A 24110-nucleotide genomic window follows, 5' to 3' on the forward strand; every position below is an offset into this window, starting at 1 on the left:
AAAACACTTTTTCGTAAGCGGACAAATACACCGCAGTTTTTTCATCGACTAGTGTAACGAAGGTCTATCAACTAGTGTAACAGAGGTATTTTACCGCATCTGACCATGCCTCAGCGGCCCGTGCGACTTGATATGAATCTATCACAACCGAACTACTGATTTATGGACAAATGAGACCTTTATGACCAATTATGATAAAACTGTCGGCTAATTTTCCAATTTTTTCCGTGTCGGCTAAACGCCCTGTCGGCCAATTTTCCTAGCATCGTTCATTGCTAACTCTTCCTATGACTTCAATTCAAAATGTTTTTAAATATATTTCAAGTATTTGCCTAATTTTTCCCACTGATTTGCTCTAAAAAGTTAGCCTCAATAATTACCTGTGTCTTCAGTTGCTAGTAAGGAGTACATAGCACTAATTTTTAGCTTTTGCCCGCGTTTAAGATTATTTTGGTCTTTTTGTCTATCCTACAAAACACTTAATAGACCTTGCATTTCGTCATCAAATATTTGCGTCAGCTATTTGTGATCGCCTTCATTGCATTTTTTTCTTATGGTGAATCAATGAAACCTGCTCTTCATTTTTTTGTTTTTTTTCGTCTGCTTTCTCCGGAGCTGAGATGAGAAGGTTTGTTTCGAGACTTCTGGGTTTGTATTTTTTCTGTTTTATGATGTGGTGGGGTGTTTTTTTTCACTCTGATGCCTTCATTTTTCAAAAACCTTCCAATTCGTTTTTACCATTTTTGCTTCGTCCATTATTGACTTGCACAGCTGTTTTTCTTTTGTGTTTTCATTCTAAAGACACGTGGAGCGAAAAAAATTGTGCTCTGTTGACAGTCATAGTTTGATGTTGTCAAAATTTTGTTGACTGTCACGTCCATATGGTCGGTTAATTCAACACTTCGCATTCATTTCAGGTTTTGTCGTGCTAAGTTTTTACAACCCAAAGTTTTTTTTGTTTGTTTTGGTGCATTGTCTTTTTAAAATCAGTTTTGTCCTTTTGACGTCAGTTAGGAGTCAACATATAATGGTGATTTTAATCAAGCTGTCTTGGCAAAGAGAAAAAAAGCCTTGAAGCATGGATTTTGCAAAGCTGAGTGAAAAAGTGTTATTTTCTGTTTTGCGAAGAAAACTTTTTTCAAGGGGGACAATATTACTTTTGTTTTGAAGTGTTTTTTCTCTTGAGTGCTGTTAATAATATGGAAGTGATTTTAATGGCACTTATTTGCAGTTGCTTGGACACAGAACAGGTAGTCAACGCTTTTTTAGTTTGACAATATATATCATAAAATATTAGTGTTTTTTTTTAATTTCTGCCGATTTAAATTTATTTTTGTTGTCTTATCCTTTGGTAATACTACTGATAAGTCAATTTTCACGCTAAACAAGCTAAAGAAACTAATGAACGATTAGATTTTGTGGCTAGTCATTTTCGTGACAGAGAGTATTTGGTCTCAAAAGTTTTTACCTAACTTTTTTGACTGTTGAAAGTAATTTTCGTTGAGCTATCTTTTAATGTGAACAGGTCTCTTTAGGAACAGGTCTCATAAGTTACTCAAAAAATTTTGGTAAAATGAAATTTTTTACTGCGTAGCTAATGTGTTTGGTTACTTTCAGAAATTTTTGGTTTAAAAAGTATAAACCAGTTCTGTAGATTGAACCTTTTTTGTTGTCTAGTGATACAGTTTCGTTTATGACAGTTTTCACTGGTTGCTAATGACAAAAATGTATGGTTTAAATGGTTTTTTGGGTTCTGAGCAATCGATTTTTGATTTTGAAAGCTACTTAAAAAATTGAAAAAAAATCCATTTTTTGTTTTCTTGTTTTGCGAGAAGGGCGGTTGTTTTCAAAATTGGTTTTTAAAACAAATGAGGCCTTTTTATTTCTGCTCAAATATTTTTTCAAGTTTTTGACATCACCGAGAATTGAAATTATAGCGCTGATTTTTAATGACGTCAGAGCAGTAAAACCAGCAAAAATGAACATGATTGAAGTGTGAATTTGAAGTGTGAACTACTTTTATAATATTGTGAAAGTTGAATTTGAACAAATTTCCGGTTTTCGAAAGCATTTTTCTTCATATTTGACTTCTATTTTCAGTTGTTCTTCCCTTAAGTGCTATTAAAAAGAAACATGGGTGTTCTACCTGCGCCTATTTGAAGTTTCTTGAATGCATCAGTGGGAACTTATGCCCTATTATATTGTGTGATTCTTGTCTTAAAATTTAGGCGATTTTTTTTTGTTTTTGCTTACATTTTATAAATATCTTTGGTCATATCACCTACTAACTTAAATGAAAAGTTTTACTAGTAGCTATTGAGTCATAAAGGAAAAATTGATTTGAGCTCTCCTACCTAAAGTCGGAAAACTCATTCGAAGGTTGCGTAGTATTTTTTATTATAAAGCATTATTTTATTTAATGCAATTCAACTTACTTATTAAATCTAATGAAACTGCAGATCAAGTTACAGATTCTGTTTTGAGACAGAGAAAATTAGGCTTTTTTCATCTTTTATCATCATTTTGGAGGATCCTAATCAATGGAGGACCCTAATCACACGACCAATGGAGGACCCTAATCTGCGACTTCCGGGGAGAGGGCACTCCACGCAAATTAAAATTTTAAAAATCTCAAACTGCTCTGCAGCTTCTGCGGACACAGTTTTTCACTTTGTAAGAAAAAAGTTTTTAAGGTAAACCCGAACTTCAAATGAGCTCAATCTGCGACTTCCGCGCCAAGTAAAACTGTTTCTGCGACTTCCGCGGACATACTTTTTCACCTTCTGAGGAAAAAAAATAAAAATAAACCCGAACAACAGGTACGCTAAGTCTGCGACTTCCGTGGAAGGGAAATTCTAAAAAAAAGAAAACAGAAACCATGAAACATTTCTGCGACTTCCAAGACCCTCTTTTTCAAAAGAAGAATGAGAAACAATTAAATGATTGAGAAAGGGAAGAGGAAGAGGAGAGAAGATGGTGGAGCGGGAAGCAGGAGAGAAAGAAAAAGAAAGAGGGGATGGGGATAAAAGGAAGGTAAAACAAATATTTCTGTATACGCTTTCTTTTCCAATCTATATTATCATTTTTAATACCAATAATTCTATTTATATATATATATACATATATATGTGTATATAAATATATATATATATATATATATATATATATATATATATGTAATTGTTTTTTCATTTTGTATATATATATATATATATATATATATATATATATATATATATTTATACTTGCTTTGAAAAAATAATTTTTTAAGTTTTATATATATATATATTTACATATAGCGCACATCTAAAGGATATAACAATTACACCACAGCAAACGCAAAGGAAATGCAAACGCGAAAGAATGAGCAGAATTGAAAAAAAAGATCGTAGTGGCCTAATTTCGAGCAACTTGAAATTCATTTAGAAAACCTAGAGGCCAAAAACCACTTATGATTTTACTTAAAGAAACCTGTACTAGGGATGACAACTGAAATGGAGCTTATATTTCAACGTATAATCAAATAGAAACATGCCATTGCGGCGAATTTGGTGGCGGCGTAGGGTTATTTTTGTCAGACAAGTTGAAAGTTTTGAACACAATTAAGAGCAGTTTTTGAAATGCTCAAATTTTAAGCAACAAAATTGCTGAAGGACAAGAGATACTTTTTAACATGCGCCAAGGTATCCACTTGACGAGTTTTTAAACTTCCTATCGGATTACATAATGTCCTTAGATTCAAAGGAACAAGAAAAACACGTAGTTTGTGCGGATTTTTATATAGATAAAAAGAGATATATAAAGTTGAAAATTAATAGAATGGTTGTCATTTTTTGGACAAAATTTAATTAATGCGAACTTAAAAACACGTGAAACATCACATTCACAGACATCAATTGACCTTTTTTCAAAAACTACTGGAGATTGTTGTCTTGATAAGTATGCCATATCGGATCATTATTCTGTATTCTTCTACAATAATAAGCTCAAAGTCGACCACACAGAGAAGGAAAATTGATTTCAAAACAACTTCACAAGATCAATAAAAAACACAATTTATGATGTATCCCACAAGCTGAGAGAAAATAATTTTAAAATTAAAAGTAAAGACTTCATTGATAAAAAAATAGAAAGCTACAAAAAGAAATCCTTGATTCGAAGGAAAAATTTCCACTTTCTATAAGAAAAAAACATAAACAAAATAAAAAAAATCGGGTTGCACCTAGGATTAGAGCATAGGGGCAAAAAATGGAACCATACTCTGCAATATAAGATAAAGGAAACTGATGAGTTTTACGAACGAACGATACGAAGTGAAACAAAAAATAAGTCTTTGTTCACGCTTGTCAAACACAAAAGATGGTCCGCTGTCTCATAAACTATGCCAACTCAGTCCAAATAAAGTTAAGGATAATTTTCGTAAATTTGGCGCTACAGCAGCACAGACAAAACGCTTTGAATTATATGAAGCATGTTGGCAAAACTTACATTTTCTGAGACTATTCCGACTGAAATTTACGAAACAATAAAAAATCTGAATAACAATCGATCTGCTGAAATCTGTGAATGCCGTTTGAATCTGTGAGACCTTATGTGACGTTTTCATAAAATGTTTTTTATTTCAAGTTTTTTCCTAAAATACTAGGAACGGCTAAGGTGTTACCATTTCAAAAGAAAGGTTGTCAAAATGACGTAAACAATTACAAATCAATATCTCTTTTGCCAGTACTTTGCAGTGTTCTAAAATTTAATTTTCAAGCGCGTTATGTCTTTTTAGAAAAACCGGTGTTCTAAGTCCTAATCATTCAGTTTTTGAAGCAAAGGGAGTACCATTGAAGCAATTGCTCAAAAGGTATAAGCTATGCATCATATTATATTGCAATAGTACTATAATGAATCATCATGTTGGGTATTTCTTGACCTCAGATTTTTTGGTCTTCTGAAATCAGAATTAAATAAAGATAGCAGTTCATTCCAATAGGAAATTGTATCAAAAACAGGAGCCACGAAACGCGGTCTTCCTCAAGGGTCCTTACTGAGACCAATTAATTTTTTGATTTGTGTGTGGAATGTGCAACACAGCACCGTTTTCCGATGATCTGTTAATCTACTGCTCGCTAAAATAAGGACACCAAAACATTGAGCAAGATCTCAAAAAAATGTTCAACTGGATGGAAGAAAATCAGCTAAATATTAATCATGATAAAATTAAATTTCTGGAAATCAACTGAAAAAACCCAAGGCGCCTATAGATATGCAACAAAGAAATACCCAAAGCTTCTATAGTGAATACAGAAACAATGAAATATTTGAGTGGTCGATGATGGAAAAGAAATGGCAAAAGAATCAAATGTGTAACAAATTGTTTTTACGGTTCCACAAAGTTTTTCAGTCGTAAAAATCTTGCACTCTTGTAACATAAGGTCAACCGATTCGGCAATATGGAGTCTTTGTGTAAAGCCCTGTGAATGTATCTGGACTTTAAACTTATATGGCCGCAAAATCATATATTAAGAATTATTTTTGGTCTTCAAAAATTTGAAAGCGTTTCGAAGGTCAAAGAAAACCTAATAATTTTAAACACACCGGAACTTCACCTCTATGGACTAATTGAGGTCCTTTCCAAGGTTCTTAGACAAGATTCACCAAACTATTTTTTGAATGATACGATAAACAAATTTGAATTAGAAAATGTTTTAAAAGGAGACGCTATAAAGACTGAGCTTAAACTCTTAGTGAAATCGACTAAAAACAAAAATAAATCTTTGGTGACGCGAGTGCGAAATATATTCAATGCTTTTGCAAAACTGGACATCAAAATAATAGAAAGATCAATAAAGCTATCCGAGACAACTTCCAGCTTTTTTACATAAACTTAGGGATAATTACATGCAAGGTAACCAATTCGTGCTGAAACAATTCTGGTAGGGGCCAGTAAATTAGCTCTTCAGGCCATGCTTCATTTTAAATAGCCGCACAGTGATAGCTGGGGCTATTATTGGCCTTCTCTTGGTTTTTTTATTTCGTCAACATTTTTGTTACTAATATATGACGTCACAACCACTTTTTGTTCATTCGTTCATGCAATTTCATTTTGTGCGTGCGTGCCGTCATTTCTCGCTCTTAGTGGAGCGTTTTTTATTGTTCATTCGTATGATTAATTTTTTGGTCACACGTGACTTACCTCACTCTCAAAAATGACTTCCTCACTTTGAAATGACCTTTTTTCACTTTAATTCAAAGATAAGTTCAAGCGAATGTGTGCCACTTTAAATGAAGGTTTTTTGAGAGCAGCTAATAGAGGCAGCAAAAACTAATACAGTTTTAATGAAATTTGAACATCTCACTCTTCAATGAAAAGACTATTTTTTTGGTCTGTCTTTACTGTTTTTTTTAGACTGCAGATCTACGAAGCTATTGTGGCTATTTTCTGGCAATCTGCCAGCCATATCGTTAATTGTTTTTGGAAAGACATTACTCGACTGGTTCCGACCTTTTTGAATGTCTCTCAAATGCTGATTGTACAAATAGATGGTACCTTTTATACAGCATTTCGAAATTCAAATCTAATTTAATTTTCTATTTGATTCAATCCCATCTTCGGGGAGTGGGATTAATAACAGTGGCTTTTTCAAACAATTTGCCTGCTACGTCTTTAAACTTTTCGGCGACTTGGACTAGGTTGAATCTTTAAATTAGGAATTAAATTGAATCTTTAAATTAACTGGCAGAAAGTATAATTGAATAAAAATTCAGCGAAATTACTATATGCTCGCCTGTGAAACAAACAGAGCTCAGTTTTGTTTTCAGTCGAAATGGCATTGTCCAAAACTAATATCCTTGTCAATCAGCTTCCGAAAAGTATGGGTGACGCTCAATTCAGAGAAGTTTTTGAAAGTATTGGTGAGTTAAAGAGCTGTCAAGTCATCAAAGACCGAAATACCAGAGAATCTTTGTGCTATGGCTTTGTTGAATTCGTTAAAGAGGAGGATGCACAAAAGGCCATGGAAGAGCTGAACAATTATCAAGTGGAAGACAAATATTTGAAACTTCAGTTTGCGAGAAGAAATAATTTTCAAGCAAAGAAAGGTGAGTCAACCGAGAATGGCCTCTTATTTTTCAAAATGCGTATAGTGATGTTTTTTGGAGCTTCTAATGATATCTTTTTTATCGCTCTCAAATGAAGGGCGGGCCCTAATGTTAAAAGTTTGACACCCATCTCAGTCGCTGTTCAATGCTGTCTCTAACCCGCTTGTGACAACACCCAATTAAACGGGGATGGTCCCCATATTAACTATCGTTTTTAAATTTCAGGTGGTACCCGAATCTTCGTTTCAAAACTTCCTAGCGAAGTAACAGAGGAGAAACTACAAGAATTATTTGGCGAATTCGGAGAAGTAAATGAGGTTCAGCTGCCTTTGAAGAACGACGGCACTGCCAAAGGATATGCTTTCCTGACATACCAAGAGGAAATGGATGCTAAAGCGAGTATTGAGGCGTTGAATGAGTACACTGACGATTTTTTCTCGCAACCACTGAGCGTAAAGGTAAATACAGTCTATGTCAGAGTTTTGATTTTTATTGTGCCTAACCATAGCTACCGTATTTTAAAAAAAATCAAAGAAAATGTGTTGGGGTGCCCTCTTTCTATAATTCGAAGAAATTGAATTCTATTGGCATGCTGTCTTTTTAGAACTCGATTGATATGGGGCTATGTTTCTTTAGGCTTTTTAACCTCGTTGGTTGATGGTAAACAAAGTAGAATCAACCGACCGAATTTAAGTTGGTCTAAAAAGTGCCGTGTCAAATTTTCTGGGAGACATAAATCTAAGGGAGAAGAAAGCGTGTCCGCTACTTCACCCATCAGTCAAGTTCCTGTCAAAGTAGCTTTGGATTATATCGAAATACTACGCTGTCAGTTTTATAGTTTTGTGGCTCTCAATGTCCCGCATTCGGTAAGATGCCGCGTTCGCTGAAATAGTACTTTCATCTTTGGCTGCCTGCTTTTGTCATTACTGGGTGTCGCGTTTTTTCCGTATGATTTTAGCACTCAACACTCGAGCTGGAGAACAAATCTGGTATAGATTAATACGTTATTAGGTGTATTTTCCGTCTTAAGCATTTAATAACTCTTTTGGTGTCTTTCTGTGGCTTACTAAAGCTCGTTTGTTCTACTTTTTTTCCAATGGGCTTTTAGGAGAGGTCCTTACTGATTGGGTGTGCTATATTTCTCAATGACGTTCTGCGACCTTGTTTTTCAGGCACGCGTTATTGATCAGTAGTTTGTGCTCAATTTTGAAAGTAATAATTTCATTGTATTAAACATTGCAGTTATCTGAAACTTTAATGTTTGCGATCGTTGTTTAGCCAATACTTAAATCGCGTCTACTTTAAAATTGCTGTAAAATTCTGTGAATTCATTACTTGATCTTTTGATGGCATGACTACTACTGAGCGAGGTATCATTTCGAGTTCTGCTGGGCGTGGATTTTGCTTCTGGATTTGAGGTTGACGACTAAGTGCCGGAAAATTGGTAGTTTTTTGCCTAGCGTTAGCTTAAATCTCCAGAAAGAAGTACAGAAAAAAGAGTGAGTCATTAGTGGTATAACTTTGTTGTCTCGGACTGTTTTTTATTCAAATTATATTTGCTCAACATTAGCTTGATTATATCTGACAATCGTTTGAGTCTTGGGTTTAAATTTCAAGCCTTCTGTTGTGATGGAGGACTGTACTCACTATTGAACGCAAGTAGTTTTTGTTTTTGTTCGATAAGGTTTATGTGTTGACTTTGAGAGTTGGTTTGCCAGTTGCAAAAAGTTGATCGCAAACGTCAGTTGAAAATGATTAGTCACATTTAGTAGAACTACTGCAAGATCAGTATGAAAATTAATGGGCTCATGAGTCACAAGGACGGCTGATAACATAGGCGTTCTCATGTGGTTCTCTCATGCCAACATTTCAGCCATTCAACTAAAGGATGTTGCATATCGTGTTGATTGCCAAGTTTTGATTGGTTTTGTTTCTAGATTTTGGTCATGCCTAACATGATTACTGAATTTTTCCCAAAAACTTTTATTTCTGGTTTGAGGCTAATTTGTTGATCAGTGTAGGCGTATAGTAAGTAGGCGTATAGTATAGTAGGCGTATTCATATAGTAAGTGATTTGTATAGCGTCAGAATTAGACTATACAATACATTTAAATAATTGCTTTATAAAGGTTTGAAAGTGTCGACCATATTTGGATCTCTTCTATTTCGGCGCCCCGGTGTTTTCTGACACCCAGTTAAAAATTCTGTTGTTATATACCACGTTACTATGTAAAAAACTAGCATGCATGGGCCTGGGGCTGTAAAATTTACATGACGACATGACTGGAAGGGGGGGGACCAAACACAACAGATCCGAATTTTTTTAGCCCTTAAAAAAGCTTTAATACTTGAGCTGAAAAAAGCTTAATGAGTTGCTTCACTACTTGATAATTGTTTACGTCATTCATGATTGTTAGATTAGTGTATCAGACCTCAGCATCCAGGCCGAAAAGAAAAAAGCACTGAAACAAGTGACTATGACTAATGGATCATCACTACACAGTACTACAACTCCAAGTGCATTCGGAATGGGTATGGATCCTACAATACAGAGCCAGTTCATAGGTGGTCATCATTTGGGTGGATTCCAACAGCATCACGCTCATTCAAACAATGGATTTATGCAACAACAGCATGAAGACATGATTGATCCTTCTATGATTCCTCCGCCACCGCCTAAACGCCGAGTTAGTTTTTGATTTTTCTCAAGCTGGTTGAACGCAGGAAAAATTGCTCAATTAAGAGACGGACTGGTCTTTATTTTCTCTCGAGCAAAGATTGTAGCAATTTTGTTATTCTATTCAGTCTTCCATTCAAAGTTTGTAGCAATTACTAATTGCTCTCAAACGAAGTTTGTAGCAACTATATTAGTCCTCTTGGTCTTTTTAATGAAATTTTCCGCTTGAATGATTTTTCTTCTGACCGATTTGACATTTGTCCTAGAAAAAACGGGATAAACAGGTAGCGCCCAGCGGGCACTGAGTTCTCTTAGAGATTTTCAGCCCACTAGTCAACAATTATGCGATTCACAGAAACTGTTTTGGAGATTTATACTTAGGGTGTGAAGAGAGTTTCGCCCCAACCCCCCCCCCCCCCCCCCCCTCCAAAACACACACACACAACACCTCCCCCACATCCCCCTTTAATTTACCGCCCCTTTAATTTAACCAAAGCTAGCTTCACTAAACCGTGGCTAGCTTCCGACGGAGTGAACCGCTCGCCAGTCGTTTAAGAGCAATTCGCCTGATGTTAGTCGGTTATGTTATTAGTCCTGTTGGTCTTTTTATGCAATGTTTTTTTAATTGATTGATTTGATCTATCGAGTATCTTTTTCATACTTTTCTTGATTTTTGCGTGGTCGCATTCTCTCATTTAGAATATAAACCGCTGAATTATTAGTATTGGTCTAAAGAAAGCTCTAATGACATCTTAAGAACCTACTCTGCCCCCATTTGTCTTAAATTGAAATTAGCACTCACATTTTGTTTGATAGCGATTCGTTTCATGAGGTTTATTTATGTAAATTTTTAATGATTAACTGCCTGTTTCAGAGAAGCATTTTCTAATAATTTCTAAAGCAGTCTGTATGTATCGGCGCAATTTGTATGTATCATCACAACTTCAATTGCACTATTTTCCACCAAGCTGTGGAATACGAGCAGAAAATCTAGAAAGATTGCTGCCAGTGTTTTGTAATGAGAATTAAATGGAGTCTCACGGTAGCCTTCGGAATTAAGAAAACTTCGAACTGTTTTGCAGTGTGATTAATAACTGCCGTCAGCCTCTCAGCGGCTATTATTTCGGAGCTCTCCTTTTAATTCGATTTATCTTTTAATCACGTTTTATGTTTTATATGAGTCACAATTTGCACGCATGACTCCTTACTCACTGTTTCAAACTGAATTGATTTTAATTTTTTTCACGTATTGAATTACGCAAGGTTGTGAATACGGTCAAAGTCAAAAGAGTGAAATCAAAAGATCGAAAGAAACAGTAAAAGCATATAAAACCCGGTCATTTACTCCTATTATATTAGGTTATCAAAGTTCCTTAAAGTGATTGCTGGCATGCGTTATTATCATGATTAATAGCCTTCAGTTTAGAAATTGAATTAAGTGTAATTTTAGGATCTAACAGAGTATGCAGAATTTGCTCACCAAATAAGAAAACGCTGAGACTTAGAAAAATTATATCAATTTCTGTCTCTTAATTTTTCTCTTCTGTTTCAATCACAAGGTGCTTCAAGCGGTTCAATAGCGGGCATTTTCCGGCAATTTGCCGGCTATGTTAAAAAATTTACAAATTAGAAATAGAATTTTATTTGATTTCGGTGTAAGCATGATCAGGTTGAAAAGAATTTAGTTGGACTGAATTTTGAGTACCTGTAATGTCAATCATCTGTCTCGATTGAAAAAAAAGCAGTAGATTGTTTGAAAAACAGCAGTGGTGTTTTATCAATTTCTTAAAACGATTCAGATTGACTGAGTTGCTTGTTTCTGCTCTTGAAGCTTTAGTTTTTACCGTTATAATCGATTTTTTGCTGTTCAATATACTGGAAAATGAGGATCTGTAATGTAAGTACATACGTTAATTTCTAGCACCTTTATAAAAAAAGCGGAACAACAGTATATTCAATCAGAGAACCTATATGCATAACTATAAATAATTAGTTCTCTTAGAGCCTTAAGCCTCAGTAGTCTCTTAAGATTAACAAAACTATTTTGACGAGACAATTTAAGGGCGTGAAAATCAATTCTTGATCTTTTGACCCCCCCCCCCCGCATAAATCAGCTTCCTCCACCCGCAGACCTACCCGACACTCAACCCCGTCACACTTCTCCCCCTCTCGTCCAGCTCTCACACAACCCTGCCCCCCCCTCAAACCCCCTCCGCTGACACCCCCTAAAGATAGCATCTCTAAGCCCCAGCTGGCTGCTACCGAAGCCAAGCACTCCCTGGTTGTTTGAAAGCAATTCGACTGACGTCATTCGGTGACGTTTTGTAATTTTTTGCTTGCTTGATTTTGTCTTTGACGCTTTTAGCACTTTTGTCCTCAGAAACTAGATAAACAAGTAAAGCCCAGATTGAATGAAAAGTTTTCTTTGAACCTTACGCCTTAATAGTCTCTGGTTATGCGGTTCACAGAAACTAATTCCAGGAGACATAAATTCGCGAGAAGGGAAATTTTGAATCTTATGAGTTTGATCCCGCTTCAGTCATCCCCCCACTCGCCCCAGTTGAAATTTTTTAAGACTTGTTTGTTATTAATAGCCGTAAAGCGATAGCTGAGGCTTTTATTGGCCTTCTCTTGGTTTTTTTGTCAACAGGATTTTTGTTACAACCTTATGACGTCACAATCACCACTTCAAATCTGCTTTTTGTTCATGCAACTGAATTGCGTACGTGACGTCTTTTTCCACTCATAGTGGAGAGTGTTGTTTTAATAGACGCCGTCGGCTTCTCAGAGGCTATTTTTTAGGCGCTCTCCTTTTTTTACAATTCAAAGAATTTGATTTGTATTGGAGCGCTGTCTTTTTTTAAAGATCTGTACACAACATTTTCACGATTTTTGAAGTCAAATTGGAGTAGTGATTTTGGTTACGCCGAAACAGGAAGTGAAGCGAAAAAGCGAGTGGTTTTGCGGTGTTGATTTTTTTCGCTCTAATTTTAAAGTAGAGTGAGAAAACGGTGTTTGAACAAAAATTCGCTTTCTCGCTAGTGGTTTTTTGTTCACATGCGGCATTTTTACATTGATATTTTGTTTTTTTTTAAATTTTTTTTATCTGATTTTTCAAGCAATGGATTTCACAATTCACTCATAGTCCGTTCTATGTCTGTTTGTTTGTTTGTTCTATGTCTATTTGTCAATGAAAATTCTTTGAATTGTATTTCAGGTCTTGTCTTGATTAGTTTTTTAATTCGCTTTACCTTTTGATCACGTTTGTCGTTTTACATAAGTCACGATTATAACGCTTGACTTCTGACTAGCTTCACTCACTGTTTCAACTGAATGGAATTTAAATTTTTTACTCATTGAATTACGCAATGTAGTGAATGCAGGATAAGCATATGAAGCCGGTTCATAAAGTCATAGTGCACTAGGTTTTCATAGTTCATTAAAGCAATTGCTAGCTGGCATTAGTTTTATGCTTAATAGCGTTCAGCTTAAAAAAATGATATAAGTGTAATTCTAGTATCTTACCGAATATGGAGAATTTGTACACCAAAAAAAATTGACACTTCGAAAAATTCTGTCAATTTCTATCTATTTATTTTCTTTTTCTCTTTCAATCCCAATGTGCGTGAAGCCGTTCAACGGAGGCTATTTTCCGCAATTTTGCCGGGTATGTTTGTTCATTGGCGTGATTAAATTTTTTTCGAAAACTGAAACTATGGCGAATTAGAGGTTCAGCAACTGAAAGATGCTGCATCGCAGGCTGATCCAAATTTCAAGGGAACTATTTTTGCTTGTATACAGATATCGGTCAGTACGAAAATGGGAGGCTCACATAAAATTTCTGACCGGCAATTAAATTTGAGGGCGCGAACATCTAATTGCCCATAAAAAATGATTAACATTCAAGTTACCATAACTCAAGAAGAGTGTTCATTAATAGCCGCCCTCATCTTCTCAGCCGGCTATTATAGCGCTCCTATTTTTTTTTTTACTTCGTCGAATAAAAAAATGTTTCGCTTTACCTCATTTTGCCGCCTTTTCAACATTTTGCGTGAAATCTTTTTGACTTCTCTAGGCTAGTTTCTCTCTTCTCTCATTCTGCTAAAAGTGATTTTGAACATCAGTTGCTCAGCAAAGCAATTCAAAATGAACAGAGTCAGTATAAATATTGAAGTCAGAAATAGAAACGGGATAAACCCATAAAGCCCAATTTTAGATGCCCGCTATTTGAACGTCGTTCCTATAAGTCTTATTTACCATCTTTAATGCTTATTGTTATTGATAGTAGCCCCTGTAGCCTCTCTCTAAGAAATAGAAGTATGTTCAACAACGAAATGCCATCAAAATAAATCGGACTTAAAAAAATGTTTTTTTTGGTACAAAAATCTTTTTTTCGATATCTTCTGTTATTTCAATCCCAATCATGCTTATTGGAATCAACGGCGGCTATTTTCCGGCAATCTGCCGGGTATGTTTAAATATTGAGGAAAATCTATTTCTTTCGGCTCTTTTTTGATTCGCAGTAAATGGTGATTTTATTCTGTGAACAATTCCCTAGACCTAATATTTCAAATGTTTTAGTTTAATTATAATTAATAGCCGCCCTCATCTTCTCAGCCGGCTATTATAGCGCTCCTATTTTTTTTACAATTCAAAGAATTTGAATTGTATTGGGGCGCTGTCTTTTTTTTTAATATCTGTTCACACATTTTCATGATTTTTGAAGTCAAATTGGAGTAGTGATTTTGGTCACGCCGAAACAGGAAATGAAGCGAAAAAGCGAGTGGTTTTTTGCGGCGTGAATTTTTTTTGCTCTAATTTTAAAGTAGAGTGAGAAAACGGCGTTTGAACAAAAATTCGGTTTCTCGGTAGTGGTTTTTTGTTCACATGCGGCAATTTCACTCTGATTTTTACTGTTTTTTTCGATTTTTTGGATTGGATTTTTTTCTAAATGGTTTTCCCAATCTATTCACAGCTCATTCTAGACCTAGTTTTTTGTTTGAATTAATTTTTCATTTCTCGCTAGTGGTTTTTTTTGGTTCACATGCGGCATTTTGACATTGATTGTCTGTTTTTTCTTATTTTTTTATCTGATTTTTTCTAAAATGGTTTTCGCATTTCACTCATAGTTCATTCTAGGTCTTCCCAATCTATTTTTCCCAATGGTTTTCCCAAATGGTTTTCCCAATCTATTCACAGCTCATTCTAGACCTAGTTTTTTGTTTGAATTAATTTTTCATTTCTCGCTAGTGGTTTTTTTGGTTCACATGCGGCATTTTGACATTGATTGTCTGTTTTTTCTTATTTTTTTATCTGATTTTTTCTAAAATGGTTTTCGCATTTCACTCATAGTTCATTCTAGGTCTAGTTTTTCTGTTTAGTCAATGAAAATTCTTTGAATTGTACGTCAGGACTCGTCCTGCTATGTTTTTTTTACTTCCTCGAATAAAAAAATGTTTCGCTTTACCTCATTTTGCCGCCTTTTCAACATTTTGCGTGAAATCTTTTTGACTTCTCTAGGCTAGTTTTTCTCTTCTCTCATTCTGCTAAAAGTGTTTTTGAACATCTGTTGCTCAGCAAAGCAATTCAAAATGAACAGTCAGTATAAAAAATTGAAGTCAGAAATAGAAACGGGATAAACCCATAAAGCCCAATTTTAGATGCCCGCTATTTGAACTTCGGTTCTATAAGTATTAGTTACCTCTCTCTAATGCTTATTGTTATTGATAGTAGCCCCTGTAGCCTCTCTCTAAGAAACAGAAGTATGTTCAGCTACGAAATGCCATCAAAATAAATCGGACTTAAAAAAATGTTTTTGAACGAAAATCTTTTTTTTTTTTCAATATCTTCTGTTATTTCAATCCCAGTCATGCTTATTGGAATCAACGGCGGCTATTTTCCGGCAATCTGCCGGGTATGTTTAAATAAAGAGGTTAATTAGTAATTACTTGCATCTGTTTTTAGGTACCTGAAGGTATTTAGGAATTGGAAAAAGTGATTTTGATACCTGTGAGCCTCAATATTTCCTCGTCGATTAAAAAATGAGAATTTTTAAATGTTTTTTAATGGTACATCTATATTTCTCTGCAAATGATATTCACTGGCCATAAGTAATAAAAAAGAGGTTGGTGTGAATTTCATAACGCCCATTTAATGGAGGGCGGAGATTTAAATGCTGAATGAAAAAATGGCTGATAAGAGTTACAATTTATGTTTTAAATATGGTGCTTTGAATACATAATCTGTGTCTACTATGTCAAAGAAGTTTACTGTCCGAAAGTGACTGAGCTTTGTGCATGATTGAATGCTCTTTATGAGAAAGCCCTTCATGGATTCTGCACCTCAGGAAACAATGTACGATAATTGAGCTCTTCCACCCTAACTTCGTTTCTTATGTTTCATTTCTAACTCTAAACCATAGTAGTTGTCTGAAAAAAGTACAAATGACGTCATACTTGAAGCCTCTAAGTGAATTTATTGTTGTTGTTCGAGAGAATTTTGCCCGAAGATGGGTGGTTTATTTATTAGCGTGAAAATAGGTTTCGGTTTGTAGGTAATAAGCTGATGTTTAGAAGGAAACGACAGAAGCAGACATCGATTTTATGCCTCGTAAACCAGAGAAAGTAGTGTTGCCAGACATCCCTCCCAATTCAGACGGAGTCACCCTGTTTTTCTACATCATTGGCAAGGACACGGATGAATCACAGATGAAACAAGTGCTTCTTAATCAAGGTGAGTTTTATCGAAAAGTTTTCGAGCGGATGTGGTTTTTTAAGTGTTCTGTTCATAAATTGCTTTCATGTATTGCAGTAGTTATTTGGGTACCCGTGGTCTTTTTTGCAATTGTACCTTCCAACATAATTGACTTAAAAGAGAATAATTTTTTCACGGCTGAGTTCGTAATTTTTACCGAAAAGTTACTCTCCAATGGAGTGTTAAGCATTTGAACTCAATCGCTGCCTGAGTGGTGGGAGCTTAATCGGCTGACAGCAGTAGCCTAAGGCGATCAACTTTGCCAAAAATGTGTATTTAATTGCTCGTTGAGAGGGAATTATTGTAAACGTGTCTTTTTTATGCAAAATTTTTGCTTGACCATTTTGACTTTTCGAGTGACGTTTACGCCCTTGATTTTTTGCGTTTCACGTGATTAATAGCCAAGAAGCGATAGCTGAGGCTATTATTGGCCTTCTCTTGGTTTTTTACAATTCAAAGAATTTGAATTGTATTGGGGCGCTGTCTTTTTTTTTAAACTCTGTTCCCACATTTTCATGATTTTTGAAGTCAAATTGGAGTAGTGATTTTGGTCACGCCAAAACAGGAAATGGAGTGAAAAATCGAGGGGTTTTGCGGCGTGAATTTTTTTTGCTCTAATTTTTAGGGGAGTGAGAAAACGGTGTTTGAACAAAAGTTCGCTTTCTGGCTTGTAGTTTTTTGTTCACATGCGGCAATTTCACTTTGATTTTTACTGTTTTTTCGATTTTTTGGATCGGATTTTTCTCTTAATGGTTTTCGCATTTCACTCATAGTTCATTCTAGGTCTTCCCAATCTATTTTTCCCAATGGTTTTCCCAAATGGTTTTCCCAATCTATTCACAGCTCATTCTAGACCTAGTTTTTTGTTTGAATTAATTTTTCATTTCTCGCTAGTGGTTTTTTTGGTTCACATGCGGCATTTTGACAGTGATTGTCTGTTTTTTCTTATTTTTTTATCTGATTTTTTCTAAAATGGTTTTCGCATTTCACTCATAGTTCATTCTAGGTCTAGTTTTTCTGTTTAGTCAATGAAAATTCTTTGAATTGTACGTCAGGACTCGTCCTGCTATGTTTTTTTACTTCCTCGAATAAAAAAATGTTTCGCTTTACCTCATTTTGCCGCCTTTTCAACATTTTGCGTGAAATCTTTTTGACTTCTCTAGGCTAGTTTTTCTCTTCTCTCATTCTGCTAAAAGTGTTTTTGAACATCTATTGCTCAGCAAAGCAATTCAAAATGAACAGTCAGTATAAAAAATTGAAGTCAGAAATAGAAACGGGATAAACCCATAAAGCCCAATTTTAGATGCCCGCTATTTGAACTTCGGTCCTATAAGTATTAGTTACCTCTCTCTAATGCTTATTGTTATTGATAGTAGCCCCTGTAGCCTCTCTCTAAGAAACAGAAGTATGTTCAGCTACGAAATGCCATCAAAATAAATCGGACTTAAAAAAATGTTTTTGAACGAAAATCTTTTTTTTTTTCAATATCTTCTGTTATTTCAATCCCAGTCATGCTTATTGGAATCAACGGCGGCTATTTTCCGGCAATCTGCCGGGTATGTTTAAATAAAGAGGTTAATTAGTAATTACTTGCATCTGTTTTTAGGTACCTGAAGGTATTTAGGAATTGGAAAAAGTGATTTTGATACCTGTGAGCCTCAATATTTCCTCGTCGATTAAAAAATGAGAATTTTTAAATGTTTTTTAATGGTACATCTATATTTCTCTGCAAATGATATTCACTGGCCATAAGTAATAAAAAAGAGGTTGGTGTGAATTTCATAACGCCCATTTAATGGAGGGCGGAGATTTAAATGCTGAATGAAAAAATGGCTGATAAGAGTTACAATTTATGTTTTAAATATGGTGCTTTGAATACATAATCTGTGTCTACTATGTCAAAGAAGTTTACTGTCCGAAAGTGACTGAGCTTTGTGCATGATTGAATGCTCTTTATGAGAAAGCCCTTCATGGATTCTGCACCTCAGGAAACAATGTACGATAATTGAGCTCTTCCACCCTAACTTCGTTTCTTATGTTTCATTTCTAACTCTAAACCATAGTAGTTGTCTGAAAAAAGTACAAATGACGTCATACTTGAAGCCTCTAAGTGAATTTATTGTTGTTGTTCGAGAGAATTTTGCCCGAAGATGGGTGGTTTATTTATTAGCGTGAAAATAGGTTTCGGTTTGTAGGTAATAAGCTGATGTTTAGAAGGAAACGACAGAAGCAGACATCGATTTTATGCCTCGTAAACCAGAGAAAGTAGTGTTGCCAGACATCCCTCCCAATTCAGACGGAGTCACCCTGTTTTTCTACAACATTGGCAAGGACACGGATGAATCACAGATGAAACAAGTGCTTCTTAATCAAGGTGAGTTTTATCGAAAAGTTTTCGAGCGGATGTGGTTTTTTAAGTGTTCTGTTCATAAATTGCTTTCATGTATTGCAGTAGTTATTTGGGTACCCGTGGTCTTTTTTGCAATTGTACCTTCCAACATAATTGACTTAAAAGAGAATAATTTTTTCACGGCTGAGTTCGTAATTTTTACCGAAAAGTTACTCTCCAATGGAGTGTTAAGCATTTGAACTCAATCGCTGCCTGAGTGGTGGGAGCTTAATCGGCTGACAGCAGTAGCCTAAGGCGATCAACTTTGCCAAAAATGTGTATTTAATTGCTCGTAGAGAGGCAATTATTGTAAACGTGTCTTTTTTATGCAAAATTTTTGCTTGACCATTTTGACTTTTCGAGTGACGTTTACGCCCTTGATTTTTTGCGTTTCACGTGATTAATAGCCAAGAAGCGATAGCTGAGGCTATTATTGGCCTTCTCTTGGTTTTTTACAATTCAAAGAATTTGAATTGTATTGGGGCGCTGTCTTTTTTTTTAAACTCTGTTCCCACATTTTCATGATTTTTGAAGTCAAATTGGAGTAGTGATTTTGGTCACGCCAAAACAGGAAATGGAGTGAAAAATCGAGGGGTTTTGCGGCGTGAATTTTTTTTGCTCTAATTTTTAGGGGAGTGAGAAAACGGTGTTTGAACAAAAGTTCGCTTTCTGGCTTGTAGTTTTTTGTTCACATGCGGCAATTTCACTTTGATTTTTACTGTTTTTTCGATTTTTTGGATCGGATTTTTCTCTTAATGGTTTTCGCAATCCATTCATAGTTCATTCTAGGCCTAATTTTTTGTTAGAATCAAATTTAGATTTCTCGTTAGTGGTTTTTTGTTCTCGCTAGCGGCACTTTGACATTGATTTTCTGTTTTTTTTTTGTTTTTTTTTCATCTGATTTTTTAGAAATGGTTTTACCAATACACTCATAGTTCGTTGTAGGTCTGATTTTTTGTTTGGTCACTGAAAATTCTTTGAATTGGACGTCAGGATTTGTCCTGCTATGTTTTTTTAATTCGTCGTCAACATTTTTTACGACCATGACGTCACAATCTGCTTTTTGTTCATTCGTTCAGGAAAATTCAGCTGAGTTGCGTGCGTGACGTCATTTTTCACTCTCAGTGGAGCGAGTTTTTAGTTCATTTGCGTGATTAAATTTTTGGTCACACGTGACTTACCTCACTCTCAAAATTGACTTCCTCACTTTGAAATTGACTTTTGTTAACTTTAATTCACAGAGATTGGGTCAACTGAATGTGCGTCACTCTTAATGGAGGTTATTTGAGAGCAGCTAATAGAGGCAGCAATAACTTATACAGTTTCTTAATCAAAATATAACATCTCAGCTCTTAATGAAAAGAATAAACTTCTTTTTTGGTCGTGTCTTTCTTTTACTTTTTTTGGGACTGCAGATCTACGAAGCTATTGCGGCTATTTTCTGGAAATCTGCCAGCTATGTTCTAAAATTCTCTCTCAATCACCATTTCAAGCAGCTGAACTCAATTGTCGGCAATTTAATACAAAAAGTCAAATTAAAAGTGCGCCGAAACTGGTGCCATTTTTCACTTTAAATCTTAGTAGTAGCAGGACTGAAGCAGGCTGCAATTGATTAGAGCTCCCACTAGTCGTTCGAGAGCAATTCTTCCGACGTTTAGTCGGTTGTTTATTTTGGGTACCCGTGGTCTATTTTTGGAATTGTACCTTCCAACAGAATTGTCTTAAAAATTTTAGTTAAAAAGAACTAAAATTGTTCACAGCTGAGGTCCTAAATCTTACCGAAAAGTTGCCCTCCAGTGGAATGTTAAGCATTTGAACTCAATCGCTGCCTAATTGGTGGCAGCTTAATCGGGTGATAGCAGTAGCCTAAGGGAATCAACACTGCCAGAAATGTATTTTGGATATTTTCCTTTATTTTTGTGAATACCGTGCGTTAGTTTTGTTTGGCTCTTGAATATAGTTTCATATTTTTGAATTATCTGTACATAGCAGTCTTTTTTGGCTTATTGAAAATCTTGAGAGGCTAAAGTCGAGCTAAAATAAGTGCGGCTGGAATAGAAAGCCCCATCCCGCCAGTTGCTGGTGAGCAATTAATGCGACGTTAATAAATCAATTGATGTTTCTAAATTATAATAACTTCGAATAGTTTGGATCTTTTAGCCTCTTTCTTGTAGCATATTCTATAATTTTGTTTCGAAAAGGGCCCTTTATTGCTAATTGCTTATGCGAAGCAGCATGGTTTGTTTTGATCATTACCTTATGCATTGTTACCGGGTCTAAGAAGGCGCAACTATGTGAAAAGGACTATTCGAGCCAGCATCTCTTACTTGGCAAGCCTAACCATTACAACAACTGGCTTTGAGCTCTCGAACTTGAGCATTTTTGTAACTCGTTGTTTCTCGTTCCGCAAGGCTTCATCTATTTGCATTATTAACTTATGTTGAACAAGTAGAGATTCTTGTGTACAATTTACATTAGATTGAACACTCTCAACATCTAACATGCAATCGATTTTTGTTTACTGTTTATTTTTCTCTAGGTGTAGGAGCCATGCTCTACATTTCAATCGTTCGGGATCCATCGACATCGCTGAGCAAAAACTTCGCATTTGTCAAATTCAAAAATCAAGAAGATGCTCAGCAGACTATAGCACTGCTGCATCGCTCTGATCTGTTTGGCTGTGGACCTTGCGAGATCAAGTTCAAAACGTTTACGCCCACAGGAACCGCCCCGAATGGGAAATCATCGGGCAATCGGGATTATGCAATGGCGCCTGATAAACATTTCAGATCTGGTTATTACAAAAGCGACGGTGTTGCTGTTAATATTGACGATTGAAACCTTCTTGAAGCCTTCTCTTGAATCTGTTCTATTTGACTGTTATTGGGATTAGGCTTGGCATTGAGGTGCTGTTCGTGGATGATGATTGTCCGTGGTGAACGTTAGTAGTGTGAAAGTTGCAGACATGGAGCGTTTGAACGTCAGGAGTATTGGGGAAAGAGAACACTACCTATATCTAATTAAACTCGATGAGGATATTGACAGTTTTTCGGATTTCAGTTTTTCTCAATATTACAAGTGAAATAACTACTCCAATTGATCTAAATGAGGAGATTTATTAATTGAGACAGTTGAGATTTAGCTCCTCAGAGCTACCTGAAAGCTTGTTTGAGGTATTGAACTAATTGACAAAACAAATGACACTTGTAAAACTTGTATTGGTTCTGGATTCAATTTGAGGGTTCTTTGCTCTGTTTAGTAATGTTTATGATTAATAGCTGCCGTCCTATTGTCAACCGCCTATTATAGTGAACTTTTTTTGCAATCCGAAGAATTTCAATTGTTTTGGTGCTCTTGTCTTTTTGCAATCCAATAATTGGATTTTCTTGGTGCTCGTCTTTTTTCTTTGTGAGAGGTTTTTACAGATTTTTCCATGACTTTGACCTTTCGAAACGGGATAAACAGGTAAATCCCAGTGGGCATTAAGTTTCATTAGATGCCCTAAGCTGTCTCGTGCAGCTTAGTTTTTCTGTTCCTCGATATGACGAACCGAAGTTAATTATTAGCTTTCTATTGGTTTTTACTAGACGAGTTTTGGTATTCTACAGGTCTTTGACTCGAACAAGAATACTAGTACTCTACAGTTTTTTAAGCTGAAGCAGAATAGTTAATTCCTTGAACTTCGGCTTTTTTGTTTTCGATAATTGAATTTGTTTAAGAATTTTGACTCCTGTTTTCGAACATAGTTGTTTAACACTAGCTTAGCCTCTGATGTATAGATATTAGGAGCTGCAGTTAATATTCAAGGCTGAAGGGTCATTTTGAGAAATTTCTCTGCCATAACTGTCCCCCATCACTATTCAAATAACATACACCCTCACGTGTACTCTACCTCCACCCCCACACCTACCCTACCTACAATACGCAGCTTTTTAAGCCCCCCCCCCCAAAAAAAAATGCCGGTCCCACCACCGACTTACGAGTTATTTCCGGTATTCTACGGGCAATGTTTAATTTCTCTCAAACGAAATTTGTATCAATTATATAAATCCTGTTGGTTTTTTTTATGCGATTTTTCGTCAGACCGTTTTGACTTTTCATCCTCATTATCGGCATAAAGAGGTAGCGCTCAGTGGGAATTAAGTTATAATAGAGCCTTTCAGCTCAATAGTCTCCAAGTGTTCGATTCACAGAAACTGTTTTGGAGACTTATACTTATGGTGTGAAGCCCTCCGATCTCGACCCCTACACATCATTCGGGCCGTTAGGGCCCCATGCAGCCAAAGATCCCTCGCACTGTTCCCTCCACTGTTTCACCCTTGCTCCGCTTACCTCACGCCCCTTCAATTAAGCTAAAGCTAGCCTCACTAAACCGTGGCTAGCTACTGACAAAGCCAACCGGTCGTTTGAGAGCAATTCGCCCGACGTTAGTTGGTAATGTTTTATTTTTTTATGCAGGGTTATTTGGTCACGTGATTGACTTTTAAAAAGGAGGAAGTTAATTTGTGACTTTTAGGCTAAATAAGTTTAATTGAGGAGCTACGGATGGGTTATGTGGAGGCTAAGTACAGCTTAAAGATAACCTTTTACTTCAGATCTAGTAAATCTTTTTCTATTCGTTCAACACCCCCGTTTGTGTATTTTTATCATTTGCAACCCCACCCCCAATTTTATTTATATTTATGAACTTTTTTTTTCGTTTTCGGATACTTCCGGCTGTGTTATTTTATTGGTTTTTTAATCTGCTGGCCGAGTTTTGAATGATCTAAATTTCCCTCACATTTACAATTTTAAGTAACTGAACTCAATTGGCAGCAGTTTACTACTGGAAGTCAGCTGAAGCGTGCCATGAAATTGTCAGTTTAAAACTTTAAATCGTCATAACTTTAAATAACCTTCAATGACGTCATTTCAGGCCCCCTACTGAACTCATTGTCCCCTTTACAAGCCGCATCCGTCCCCTCGACTGAAGGAGGCGAGCAGGCATAGAATCCATCCCACAGCAGTACTAAAAAAGCGATTCGTCCGACGTTAGTTGGTCGTTTGTGTCGTAGGTTGTGCTTTCGAATAGAGACAACTCCTTAACTTCGTGGTAACTCAAATGAGAAATAAATATAAGAAAAGTGACATTGAGGTGATTTTTATTTTCGTTTAAATTATCCCTAACAAACGCCAATAAACCAGAGACCCAACTAGTGGTCT

The 24110-nt window shown here is 35.8% G+C and overlaps 1 protein-coding gene across 1 annotated transcript; it reads left to right on the forward strand.

Annotated features, from left to right (window-relative positions):
* Positions 1-2393: 2393 nt before the first annotated feature.
* LOC142339169 (ELAV-like protein 1) lies at positions 2394-22166 on the forward strand. The gene is made up of 6 exons (XM_075388963.1): positions 2394-3033; positions 6811-7089; positions 7315-7547; positions 9507-9776; positions 18734-18893; positions 21448-22166. The coding sequence occupies exons 2-6, from the start codon at positions 6816-6818 to the stop codon at positions 21744-21746; spliced, it is 1236 nt and encodes a 411-aa protein (XP_075245078.1). The 5' UTR covers positions 2394-3033; positions 6811-6815; the 3' UTR covers positions 21747-22166.
* Positions 22167-24110: the final 1944 nt, after the last annotated feature.

Source organism: Convolutriloba macropyga, chromosome 5 (assembly GCF_964194025.1).
Source record: "Convolutriloba macropyga chromosome 5, txConMacr16.3, whole genome shotgun sequence".
In the NCBI taxonomy this organism is placed as follows: Eukaryota; Metazoa; Xenacoelomorpha; order Acoela; family Convolutidae; genus Convolutriloba; species Convolutriloba macropyga.

Excerpts from the sequence above, each read along its gene's own strand:
- LOC142339169 (XM_075388963.1), top strand. The coding sequence starts at position 6,816 with ATGGCATTGTCCAAAACTAATATCCTTGTCAATCAGCTTCCGAAAAGT. Across the intron at positions 7,548-9,506 it reads CGCAACCACTGAGCGTAAAG|ATTAGTGTATCAGACCTCAG; the intron begins GTAAATACAGTC and ends CATGATTGTTAG. Across the intron at positions 9,777-18,733 it reads CGCCACCGCCTAAACGCCGA|AAGGAAACGACAGAAGCAGA; the intron begins GTTAGTTTTTGA and ends GCTGATGTTTAG.